Source organism: Pan paniscus, chromosome 15 (genome assembly GCF_029289425.2).
Source record: "Pan paniscus chromosome 15, NHGRI_mPanPan1-v2.0_pri, whole genome shotgun sequence".
NCBI lineage: Eukaryota > Metazoa > Chordata > Mammalia > Primates > Hominidae > Pan > Pan paniscus.
Genome location: NC_073264.2, coordinates 106,636,830 through 106,649,264, shown reverse-complemented (window position 1 = coordinate 106,649,264; position 12,435 = coordinate 106,636,830). Strand labels below are relative to the sequence as shown.

At 63.9% G+C, this 12,435-nt stretch overlaps 1 protein-coding gene across 12 annotated transcripts in view; it reads right to left on the bottom strand.

The window, feature by feature from the left end:
• Positions 1-105: 105 nt before the first annotated feature.
• The window catches only part of MTA1 (metastasis associated 1), a 53,331-nt gene continuing 41,001 nt past the window's right edge, over positions 106-12,435 (bottom strand). For 4 of the 12 annotated variants that reach the window (XM_063596423.1, XM_063596426.1, XM_034938305.4 and 1 more), the window contains 14 exons: positions 11,489-11,591; positions 10,454-10,553; positions 9,958-10,146; positions 7,614-7,688; positions 7,331-7,389; positions 6,735-6,850; positions 6,315-6,466; positions 6,019-6,208; positions 5,699-5,788; positions 4,290-4,442; positions 4,102-4,137; positions 1,351-1,382; positions 842-993; positions 106-769 (listed from right to left, as the gene is read on the bottom strand). In XM_063596423.1, the coding sequence (XP_063452493.1) occupies positions 619-769; positions 842-993; positions 1,351-1,382; positions 4,102-4,137; positions 4,290-4,442; positions 5,699-5,788; positions 6,019-6,208; positions 6,315-6,466; positions 6,735-6,850; positions 7,331-7,389; positions 7,614-7,688; positions 9,958-10,146; positions 10,454-10,553; positions 11,489-11,591 (1,598 nt within the window). In that variant the 3' untranslated portion in view covers positions 106-618. Of the gene's footprint in view, positions 994-1,350; positions 1,383-2,494; positions 2,507-4,101; positions 4,138-4,289; positions 4,443-5,698; positions 5,789-6,018; positions 6,209-6,314; positions 6,467-6,734; positions 6,851-7,330; positions 7,390-7,613; positions 7,689-9,957; positions 10,147-10,453; positions 10,554-11,488; positions 11,592-12,435 lie in introns of those variants that run through there. The other 8 variants (XM_063596424.1, XM_063596427.1, XM_055098092.3 and 5 more) reach the window with 4 other exon arrangements.

Below are 12,435 nucleotides of genomic sequence, written 5' to 3'. Positions count from 1 at the left end.
AGCTCCACGGCAGAGCCACAGCCTAGGGCCGCCCGATGGGGGTGGGGGGCCCAGGGCCTGAGTCAGGGAGAGGGACTGGGAACAAAAGACACAGGGAAGGACCGGTTGGTTTTTTTCCTTTTTATAAGATTTTTTTCTTTGTTTTTGTTTAATATGAAAATTACTTGAAAAGACAAGGGCCAACCCCGCCAGGCAGCTCGGCCGGCCGCGGCCGCACGATCCTAACATTCCAGGTGTAAGTTACAGAGCTCAAGTTCATCTACAAAAAAAGTAATAAAAATAAAATTTAAAATGGCACCTTCAACAGAACACAACAAAACCTTAGGGCCCGGCCTCCGGGCAAAAGGCCCCGCAGCACAGGGGCACGGGGTGGCCCCTCATCTCCGCTCCAGCCAAAAAGTAAACACAAAGCTAAAAACGACAACTCCTCGGCATTCTCGGAATAAGTTAGCCGCGCTTCTTCCTCTCCTCCCCCAGGGTCCGCCAAGGAGCGCGTTTCTCTGCAGGTGAGGGCGGGAGGTGGGGCACTACCAAACTGAGGGGCGGGCGGCGGGCTGGCTGGGAAGGGGCCGTGTGGGCGGGCGAGGGGCGGGGGGCGGCCGCAGGTGGGGGCGGCCCCTAGTCCTCGATGACGATGGGCTCGTCGTTGACGGGCGCAGGTGGCGGTGGCCGCAGCGGCAGGGCCTGGCTCTGGCGCAGGGCGATGGGCTTGTAGGGCCGGCGGGCAGCACGCTTGGTTTCCGAGGATGAGAGCAGCTTGCGGATCTTCCTGTGGGCACAGGTGGTGGTGAGGCCCGGGACGCTGTGCCGAGCCCTCCCGCCTGCCCTGGGAAGGCCCCACCTGGTCTCCTCTGTGGCCATGTAGAACACGTCATCCGGGGCGTCGATCCAGTTCATCCGCCGCCGCTTGACTGGGGGCAGGGAGCCCCCCCGGATCAGGCGCACTTTGGTGGGGTAAGACTTCCCGTTGAGCAGGAGGTTCCGGCTTGGTCCCTGCAGAGGGGGTGCGCTTCCTGGGCAGCCAGCCAAGGGCCAGCTCCACCTCAACCTGCAGGGCTCCCGCTGGGAGGGGCCACGAGCCAAGGTGCTGTGCCTGGCCAACCCCCCACCACCCCAGTGAGCTACACGGACCCCCAGCCTGGCCCAGGGCAGCCCTGAGGGCTGGTCGGCCGCACACCGCTGGGCCTGGCACAGGGGCCATGGCCCCCACATGCTGCAGCCCCTCTGGTCTTGCCAGGCCTCCTGGAAGCTTCCACGTGGCACCTGACAGGGCTGGCCAGGCCTCTTCCCAACACCCCAGAGAGCTCATGGGTGAGCGCACCGTACCCCATCATGGGCTGTTCCTCTTACCATGTGCCTGGTCTGTCCGTGGTTTGCCAGACCTGATGAGAAATGGAGGAGAGAAATGAGGCCCCGAGAGAGCGCGTCCTGCACTCCCACCGCCCACCACGGCCTCAGCCACCTCGGGACAATGGGCCGGGGCCACCTGCCAACCAAGCCACAGCCCACACCCAGGATGGGCCTGGGGGACGTGGGGCCTCACCTCCCCGGGTCCTGGGCCGCCTGGTGGCCCCACAGCTCTCTGGCCAGCAAGAGACACATTGGCTTGGGCTCCAGGCAGGCGGCCAGGAGCCTTGGACCCGACAGTCACCTCCCTGCACAGGGGCCGGGGCTGTCCACCCACTTGCCTGCCATGCCGAGACAAGCAAAGCCTCGCAAGGCTGTCAGTCCAGCAGCGGCACAAGCCCCTCTGCAGGGCAGCCATGCTGTGGCCGGCACTGCCCCACCAGGAGGCCGGGCTTCTTCCTAAGGCTCTGAGAGAGCTGCCAGCCCCGGCCAGAAACAGGTCACCACCCACTGCCCTGGCTGGGCCCCAGCCACCCTGGCATGTGCTTGGGGATGGGGTGCCAGAGGCCTCTGACTTCCCACAGTGCAGGGTGAGGAGCCCAAGGGGCACTGCGGGAGTTGGGCCAAGAAGCGGGGTCCATGCTCCTGGTCACCCCCAGCTGGGCCCAGGACCGCTGCTGCCCTCCCCCACTCACTGCCCTTCCCCACTGCCCTGCCTGTAGGTGTGGGCGTGTGCATGTGGGAGCTGGTCCCAGGATGGCTCGGCTCCCAGCAGGACCAGCTCAGAGAGGACAGGACGTCATACTCAGTTAGGTGCCAGGGCCCAGGGGCATCGGAGCAACCTGCCAGCTCCAGAAACGCTGCTTAGCTGAGGCCCATCCCTTAAGGAACAGAAGTGGCCTGTCCAGCTCCTCCCCACCTGCAGTTGCCTCCTAACTTGGGGCACTCCCCTGGGAGCCAACTGGGGCCCTGGAGCCCTGGGTCAGCCTTTCCCTGCCAGTTTGCTTAGCTCTGCCGGGCAGGGTCAGGTGGGGGCCCAGGTGCCTGATCTGCGGCGCTCCCAAGCAGGAACAGCCATACCTCAGGGCACCTGCCACAAGCCAAGGCCCAGCGCCCAGGGCTGGCCAGTAGCACAAAAACTACTTACCCAGGTAAGTGCCTACCAGAGCGGTGGACAGCAGAGGGAAGAAACACATGCTTTAGGTTAGTGAGCCACACGCAGCCATCTGCAGGCCCCGCAGGTGGGGACAGCGCAACAGGCTGCACGGGCAAATGGCCGGGTTAGAGCGCTGGGGCCCCGTGCTGTGGGCAGGCAGGGCCCTCGCTCGAGCTCAGCTCATGCCTACCCAGGCTGGACAGAGACCCCACCTCGTGTGCGCCAGTGCCCCCGGGAGCCGTCTTCACCCAGCTGGCCCCTCTCCAGCGCCCAGGTCCTGGCCGCTACACGTCAGGACAGGCGCTTCCTCTGTGGCTGACCCCTCTGAGCCCAGGGCCCCGCCCAGCCAGGCGGCAAGGGGTGATGCTCCCTCACAAGCACTGCACGGCTGGGACTCACGTGTGACGTGTGGAAAATTCAGTGGGAACAAATAAGCTTTTATGTAACTTGCTGGTTAACCGCTTCTTACAAAACAAAACAAAAAGCTCGAAGATGCCTGCTGACAAGGACTCCCTCCTGTTTCTACCAGCTCTTATGGGGCTGTTCCTGGGACGCCCCGCCATTAGGAACAGACAAGTAAAGCCAGCCCAGAGTGGGCTGGCCCTGGGCCCAGGACTAGGCAATGGGGGCAGCCCCAATACCAGATGGCTGGGAGGGTGCCCCAGGAAGGGAGGGCGGGGGCTGGGGCCGAGACAGAGACACCGCCAAGGGCTGTCGGGAGGAAGCTGCAAGGACAGGCCAGGGGTGCGTGTCCAGACAGGTGGAGATGGGGGGCCCGGCACCCGATCTCAGGCCCACCCTGCGCTGCAGCCGGCGTGCTGACCCCACAGGACGTGCTTGCCAGGACACCCAGCAGCCTCGAGAGAATGCCCCAAGGGGACAGGGCTGGCTGGGCTGGGCAGCCACTGCCCATATCCACCTCCAGGTCGCCAAACCGGCCCTGCTGCCCTGGCCAGCACCGTCAGTGAAAGCCGCCTGGGGAAGGGGCTCCAGGCACATCCACACTGGCAGGCCCAGCACTTGCACACCCAGGCCCCACACACCTGGCCTCCTCATGCTAGGCCTGGTCCTATCTGCTCTTCCCCAAGGGGCCTGGGGTCCCGCAGCCCCTGCTCCAAGCAACCGGCACAGAGCACCTGAGCCAGTCCTCCGACAGAAGGCGCCCGTGTGTACAAGCTCAGTTGCCCACGGCCCACGCAAACACCCCCGACCACCCTCCCCACTGTCCCGCCTGGCAGGCACACGAAAGGATTGCAGGCACAGCACGGGCGGCCCCACGAGCTGAGGCTGGCAGCATGCGGGCAGTCACAGCGCGATGGCAGACAGCGCAGGCAGGGGCGCCAGGGCCACACGTGCCAGGACAGTCCACTGACAGGGCGCGGGGCCACGGGGCCGAGGGCCAGATGCCTGGGCTCGGGGGGTCTTCACCAAGGGACCAGTGATGTCAGGAGGAATGTGGGGAACTGGGCTGTGGCCTGGCTCACGTGGACTGCCCCAAGCATGGGCCCTGGGCCGCCCGCCGCGGGGACACACAGCAGCACAGCACAGGCATCACGGGCGGGGCCGGCGCAGCGCCCGCCCGCGGCCCCAGGCCTTACCCCTACTGGGCATCAAGAGGCGCTTCTTCATGTTGCCTGGCAGCGCCGGGGTGGGAGAGAGGGAGAGAAGACAGCGTCAGCACGCACGGCGGGTGCCCGGGCGGGGACGGGCCGGACTCATCAGGCGGGGAGGGCCACACTCACCGGGCGGGGCAGGCCCGGACTCACCAGGCGAGGGGGCCACTCACCGTCCACCCCGTTGTGCTGCTCGTAGCTGCGCTTGCCCAGGATGGTGGGGGAGCCGTTGTTGATGACGGGGGCCACCTTGGCGGGTGTCAGGCTGCTGAGCACGCTGGACACGCTTTTCACGGGGTCAGGCTTGGGGGGGCGGGGGTGGGTCTCTGCCGGGAATGACACAGGCAGAACGAGTTGCCTCTGCCCAGCAGGGGAGGGGCAGGCGGGCCCAGGCTCCAGCCCTCATGGTTCCGGGATACCCCCAGGAACTAAGCCCCATGCGGCCCCCACCCCTGAGGCCCCATCCTGACTGGGCTGGAAGTGGGGAGGTCACCACAGAACCAGGAGCCCAGGAGCCCTCGGCAAGGCGTGTGCCCAGGCCAGTCCTGCACCCCAGGGCTTCCAGAGAGCAGGGAGACCACCTGGCAGGGGCCAGGCCCCTCAGCCCCAGGACAACAGGATCCATACACAGGCCCGTGAGCACAGCACGCCTATTAAACAGCCCCCACGTCCAGGCCCCCGGAGCTGCTGGTGGAGGGCTGGCTGCTGGTCAGACAGTGAACCAACCACCCAGCCAGCCTGGCCAGGGACACAGCTGCTGAGGACCAGCCCTGACACCAGCCACCTCTTCCCACAGGACAGGGGCCACGACCACAAACAGGGAGCAATGCCAAAGCCACTTGAATCTCAGAGCACACTTGGCTCATGGCTCTGGAATGTCCTTCTCAGGACAGTCACCCTGTGTCGGGAGGGCAGATGCACAAGCCCACTCGAGCCCAGCAAATGGAGGAGGCCCCCTACCGCCACCACAAATGTCTGGCCCAGCCACCAAGCTGCTTCCAGCTGGGCCAGGGTAGCCGGCTGAGGTTCTCGGGTGTCCTCAGATGCTCAAAGGCAAGGGAACCCCCGCCGCCTGAGGCTGCTTGCCAGGTGTGCACCTCCCCCTGCCGAGGGCGTGCAGAGGCCTGAGTGCTGCCCCTGTGGAGTGGGCGTGGCTCAGGAAGTATACTCCCTGCAGGCAGCAGGTACGACCCTGCCTTAATGGTATTACAGGCAGGGGTGTGCACCACCTAAACCCCAGACCCTCAGGCCCCAGGGACGATCAGAACACAGGGAACAGGGTAGCGAGACTGGCAGGGAAGCCCCCGGGTGTGCCTTGAGGAGGCTGGCCCCGCAGAAGACAGGGCGGCCGCTACTCCGCACTGGGCCCCATCACGACCCCAGGAGCAGGGAGCAGCCTGGGTCCCAGTGGGTCTGCCTGAGCCTGGCACGGTGCAGAGTACCCCAAAAGGACAGTTCCAGGCCCTGGGGGGCTGTCCAGGAGCTCCCAGCTAGAGAAGGCTGGGAGCACCAGTGCATGAGCTTGGGTGAGAAGCTGCCTGCAGGCAGCATTGGGAGCCCCCCAGCACGCCTGGCTGCTCACCAAGATACCGAAGCACGGCTTCCAGCGGCTTGCGTACCGCCTGCTTCAGCACCAGCGGGCTCTGGGAGGCTTCGGGCAGCCGCGCCGTGCCTGCGGGGTACCACACGGTGTGAGGGGTGGGGCACCCCCAGGGGAGCACGGGACCCTGCCTGCGCCTTGACCTGGGAGCCCTCACTGGGCTCGGCCATGTCAGCACCGAGGAGGACGTGGGGCTCCCTGAGATCAGAACTCCCAGTGGGGCTACAGGCTGGGCCCCAAGGTTGCTGCTCTCTCCCCACCACCTGCAGGAACAGAGTAAGCGGGGCGTTGGGGTGACTCACACTCGGCCTTGATGGCCGCGCTGTTGATGGGCAGGTAGGGGTGCCGCGCAGCGTGCCACGGGCGCAGGATCTCACGGCACAGGCGCCGGGCGATCCGCGTCAGCTTCGTCGTGTGCAGATAGAAAGCCTGCCTGGTCTTCATGGCAAACTTGGGGCTCCCGCTGCTCCGGGCTGGGAGGCCGTGGGGACTCTGCGGAAGGGGGCGCGACCGCCCCGACACAGCGCCATGACCGGGGGCCAAGGACCCGCGTGGCCGACAGGCTCACGGCAGGCAGGGCGGGTGTCCCCCCCCTTACCATGTTACTGCGGTTTGGTCCTGGCCTCTCTCCATCTAACCGGGTTGGCATTTTCAAGCCACCATATTTCTTCCAATATGTCCAACAAGATGCGCAGAGACGACACTGCATGTTAGGGGGACCCCAAGAATACCACTGGTAAGACTGTGTGGCTACGGACAACAAAGTTGGAAATAGACGGATTCTTAAGCAGAACCAGTGATGTCAGAGTATTCCCCGCCACCCCCACGCCGGCCACCCCCACCCGCCAGGCACCCCCACACGTTCCCCGAGGCTCTCCCAACCACACCCTTGGGACGCAGCCCCCATCGTCAGTGGGCCCCTCGCAGGCTGGGCCATGCTGGAGCCCTCAGGGCCAACGCAGGCACCACGGCCCACAGGCGGGCGTGCGGTGTGCCCCCGGCCATCCAGGGCACTTACTGTAACAGCTCTCGCAGGCCCGGCCAGCCCCAGGGCTCTGGCCCGGCACCCCCGTGCCGTTCACCACACCGGCCTTGACGTTGTTGACGCTGATTTGGTTGGGATTTGGCTTGTTACTTAAAGAGGGAAAGGAGAGACGAGAGGAGCTGCAGGAGCACAAACCTCGAGGGCCCATGTGCCCAGCAGGCACCGCGGCTGACCACCCCTTGTCCAGAACCACGTCCTCGCACCCCTCGGCCTCGGCAGGGATCTTCCTTTCTCCCCTTTCAGTTCCTGGGAGCCACTGCTGAGGTCTGAGCCGTTCTCCAGGCCCCCATGCTCCCCCTAGCATGGAGCCCAGCTCAGGGACTCAACCCTGGCGGTGTGGGCTGGAATCCCAATGCCCCCTTACTGACCAGGAGGCCAGGACGACAGAGACATGGCCACTGCGTCTGCAGCCAGAACCCCCCAGCCCTGGGCCGCCCTCCCGGGGGCTGCCCCAACTTTCCCAGCCTCTGAGCCTGAGTTTCCTTGGGACCCGCCTGGCCCCAGCACCCTGTGCCCACCCTCCCTGGCCCCCGGGGCCACGAGGACGACGGCTATGAGGGCACACTTACTAGTTGGGAATATAAACTTGCTTTAACTTGCTCTCAGCTTCAGCTGCTTTCAAGCGTTTCTTAAAACAAAAGAGAAGGTCAGAGGTCAGCAGGCTAGGCCCAGGTTGGGGCTGCAGTGCAGACAGGCTGGAGGCTACGGAGAGGAGAGCACCCAGCCGGGCCAGGGACTCAGGAGTCTTCCTTCCCCTCCTGCTGCAGCAGTGCACGCCCACCTGCTGGGAGAGGATGGGGCGCAGGACGCGGAGGCGGCACACCCCGGGCACTGAGTGGCGGGCGGGCTTACCTGCTGCACGTATCTGTCGGTGGTCTTCCACATGTAGTAGTACTCAATGATGCTGGTCAGCGACTTCCACGGGAGCTGGGTGGGAGGAGGCGTGTCACACAAGCAGGAAGGGGCAGGAGGCAGGCACATGCGGGCAGGGGCAGGGCTGCGGCCAGAAGGCCACAGAGGGGGCGGGAGGTCAGAGGACGAGGTGTGCTTGGTGCACGGAGGCCAGGCCCCTGCTGGCAGGCAGGTGCAGAGGGCAGCTGATGAAGCAGGTCCCTCCGCCAGATGCCAAAACACAGTGACGCCAGGGGAAGAGGAGCTGGCACAAGGTCAAGGTCGAGATCTTGCCGAGGTGGCACTGACAACCCAGCCTCCATCTCAGCCTTTTTTTTGTTTGTTTTTGAGACGGAGTCTCGCTCTGTCACCCAGGCTGGAGTGCAGTAGTACAATCTCGGCTCGCTGCAACCTCTGCCTCCCAGGTTCAAGCAATTCTCCTGCCTCTGTCTCCTGAGTAGCTGGGACTACAGGCACCTCTCACCACACCCGGCTAATTTTTGTATTTTTAGTACAGACGTGGTTTCACCATGTTGGCCAGGCTGGTCTCGAACTCCTGACCTCAAGTGGTCCACCCACTTCGGCCTCCCAAATGGGATTATAGGCATAAGCCACCATGCCCGGCCATCTCAGCCATTTTTGTTTTTGAGACAGAGTCTCGCACTGTCGCCCAAGGCTGGAGTGCAGTGGTGCGATCTCGGCTCACAGCAACTTCCACCCCCGGGGGTTCAAGTGATTCTCCTGCCTCTGTCTCCTGAGTAGCTGGGACTACAGGAGCCTGCCACCATGCCCGACTAATTTTTGTATTTTTAGTAGACATGGGGTTTCACCATGTTGGCCAGGATGGTCTTGATCTCCTGACCTCATGATCCTCCTGCCTCGGCCTCCCAAAGTGCTGGGATTACAGGCGTGAGCCACTGCGCCCGGGCTGTGGCATGGATTTAAGAAACCTGTCTTATTAAGTAAAGGGTTCAGGTAGTTCCTCAGTCTGGTCCACTGCATCTGGCAGGAAGGAGAGCGGGGCCTGCTCCCTCGACACAGCCCTGAAGCTGCAGCCTCCCATCCCCGCGCCTGGACAGGGCCCCGCAGCCGCAGCCCCCCGAGACCGCGCCTGGGGACGGCCCCGCAGCCGCAGCCCCCCGAGACCACGCCTGGGCACGGCCCCGCAGCCGCAGCCCCCTGAGCGCTGCCTCGCTAGGCATCACGTGGGCTCAGCACTGGGGTCTCCTCCGCTGGAACCATGTGCAGCAGGGTCTCCCTCAAATTCCGCCCTGGTCTGAGCCTAGTTGGTGAATTTTGTTTCTAGCCCTCGTCCTCTTGTCTGAACATGTTCTGCTCATCTTGGTTTGTTTTTAAGCCTGGAGAGATCCGTATCCGCCTTGGAGAGGCCGCTGGCCCCAGGGACAGTCAGGGACTCCTCCCGCCCGGCCAAGCTCTCCCCTTGGCCAGAGGCCCCCACACAAAGCTGCACTCCTGCCCCCAGGAGATGCGTCCTCGGGAGCCTCACAGCTGGCTGCTGTCCCTCCTCCTCTTCAGGTCTAGGCACCCTACCCAACCCCACGTTTGTTTCTTCCGAATTCCAGATGTGTCTCCAGTCTCTGCTGCGCTGGCCTGTGCGCTGCTGCCCGGATGGTGCTTTCATCAGACACTAGCCACCCCGCTGTGTCCCGGCCCCTTTGGGGCTCCTCCCTGCCCTGCCACAGTCTCCACCTCCCCAGGGCTGATGGTCGGGGGCCCCACCACCTCCACATAGGGATGCTCTTCTAACAGATTAATTTACAAGTATTTTAGGAGGGCTGACGGTTGGAGGGTGGGGGTCCTGAGGTGGAGGTACAGGGAAGGGAGACCCCACGCCATGAAGACTCTCTAGGCCTGCTGCTGGGCTAAACTCACGTGAGACAGAAAACAAGGACATGAGGAGTCAAGAGGTTCAGCTTAGTCAAAAACAAAGCAAAACCAAGCCTGGGGCTGGAGGGGGCAGCAAGGAAGGGAAAGTCTCCGTGAGGATACCCTGGCCTCCGTCACCTGGGCCAACCCTTATCCTCAACACGCAATGGTGGCAGGAGCATGGCTCTCTATGCCCAGGCCCCACCAGCGCCCCCATGCCTGTCTGCTGAACCAGTGTGACAGGAAGGACTATGGCGGCCGAGCGCAGCTGAGACAGAACTCATGCAGCTCCACACAGGGAATCAGGGTGCAGGACAGACTCCCTCAGGGCAGAGTGGGATGTGGACCCCACACCCCCACAGCCTACCTGGAGATGGGCACGGCCAGCCACTCCCCCATCGCCACCCACGGTACTCACAAAATCTTGCTGAATGTCTGTGAAATCCTTCCCATATTTTTCCAGGGCTTCCTCGAAAAGGTTGGCCTCTGATGCAGACCACTCCTCCATCTCGTCCCTGCAGAGCACGGGCCCGCCCTGCGGCACCAGCGCCGAGATGGCCTTGGAGATGTCGTAGATGTTCTTGTGGAGAGTATCCATGGCGTGGAACTGCGGCAGGAGACAGCAGGGTCACCCGGGCCAAGGTGGCTTTTCCTGCACCTGTGGCATGGTACCCCCTCCCTCAGTACCTCAAGGATCCCCTACTGCAGGCCCAGCAGCACAACCCTCCCTGCACCCTCAGCACAGTCTGGCCGAGTTTGGGGTGGATAGGAAAGGCCAGTCCAGGTGGGACAGCACCTCTGCAGGGGTCCTGAATACCTGGGGCAGGTGCTGGGCCCTGGTAGGAGGAAGGGTGCAGCCACTCTGGGCCATGGGTCACCCCAGGTCTCAGCTGTCCCGCCCTGGGCCCACTTACCAGGGTGATGTCTCGGGAGGCAGCTGCGGCGCTCATGTGCAGGCTGGGCTGCCGGACGGAGCTGCTGCAGTCCAGGGCCCGTGCGAAGGTGCCCACAGAGCTGGGGAAAGGAGATGCGCTGACCACAGTGTCGGCCAAGCAGGGACTCCCCCCAGGCACACCGCTCCCCAGGCGCCAGGGACCAGGGGCCACGGGCAGCACGGACTCCCCCAAGGCACACCACTCCCCAGGTGCCAGGGACCAGCGGCCATGGGCAGCACGGACTCCCCCCAGGCACACAGCTCCCCAGGGACCAGGGACCAGGGGCCATGGGCAGCACGGACTTCCCCCAGGCACACAGCTCCCCAGGCGCCAGGGACCAGGGACCAGGGGCCACGGGCAGCGCGGACTCCCCCCAGGCACACAGCTCCCCAGGCGCACAGCTCCCCAGGCGCCAGGGGCAGCAGGGACAAACTGCATGAGCATCGCAGGGAGCAGCCCGCAGGTGGCGAGGACTCCTTGTGTCTTGGGCCCCAGGCTGCAGAGTAGGGCCCAGCACCCACCCCAGAACCCACGTGCGTCTAACTGAGGGCATCCCAATAGATTGGCAGCCGCCTTGGGGCTTCTTTTGGGGTTTTCTCCACCTCCCAGGCTGCTGGCAGGGAAGGTGCATGGTCCTCTCCTGGGCCTCGGCCTTCGCCCTGCACCAGGGGTCTGCCCGGGCTGCAGCTGCTGTGCTCCCTGACCAGGCCCAGCCCACTTGCTCCCAGTGGCCCAGGAGTGGGAAAGCACCTCTGGCCCATCCTGGGAAAGCCCCATTAGTGACACGTGGGCGGGCACACAGGCCTGCCCCACAAAAGGGCCGCCCTTCTATTTAATGAAGGGCCTGGACCCAGCACTCCCGAGCCTCTCTGGGGGTCTCAGGGCTGCAGCGCATGGGCTTCTTGTTGGGATATGGGATCCAAGACTGTCACGTCCCCAACACCCACCACGGGGCAGGGAGAACAGAAGCTCCAGGCACCACCCCTGCTGGCCTTGCCCGGGAGCAGGACTCACCGGGCCACCACCAGGAACTGGTCAATCTGCTTGTCTGTGAGTGGGTTGTGCGCCTCCCACACCTTGGTCTCCAGCTTGGACTGGTCTCGGCCATCCTCCTCGCCTACAGGGAGGAAGTGTGGCCTTTCTGAGACAGGGTCCCACGGCGCGCCGGGTCGCGCCTCTCCTCCCCGGGTGCAGGGAGCTGCTGGGATGGGGAGGGGGAAGGGCTGCAGGGCCCCATAGGTGAGGCCAGGGTGCAAGGCTGGACGGAGGCTGTTGCACACACAGGCACACAGTGGCCTCTCAACCCAGGGCTGGGGTGCACACGCAAGGGGCCTCCCAGCCCACCCAGAATGCAGGGCTCCAAGAACTGTGGCCACAAGAGATGGGAAGGTTGGTTTGTAAATTTAAATCAAGCCTTTTTATTTATTTATTTATATTATTATTATTATTTTTTTGAGACGGAGTCTCACTCTGTCGCCCAGGCTGTAATACAGTGGTACGATCTTGGCTAACTACAACCTCCGCCTCCCAGGTTCAAGCGATTCTCCTGCCTCAGCCTCCTGAGTAGCTGGGACCACAGGCACTGACACCATGCCCAGCTAATTTTTGTATTTTCAGTAGACACGGGGTTTCACCATGTTGCCCAGGCTGGTCTCGAACTCTTGACCTCAGGTGATCCATCCGCCTTGGCCTCCCAAAGTGTTGGGATCATAGGCGTGAGCCACCATGCCCGGCCCAAGCTTTTTATTTTGAGATATTTGGATTCACATGCTGTTGCAAGAGGGCCCTGCCACGTCACAGCAGCAGGCAGACCACCTCCAGGGACCTTCTGGGGGCACAGGCTCCCTCCTGGCCCCTCTTCCACCCTGGGGGTTTCTGGGGCAGCTGCTGCGAAGCCTGGCACAGCCAGAGCCGGGGGCCAGGGAGTGGGCGTGCCTTTGGAGTCACCAGTTGTTTCCTGG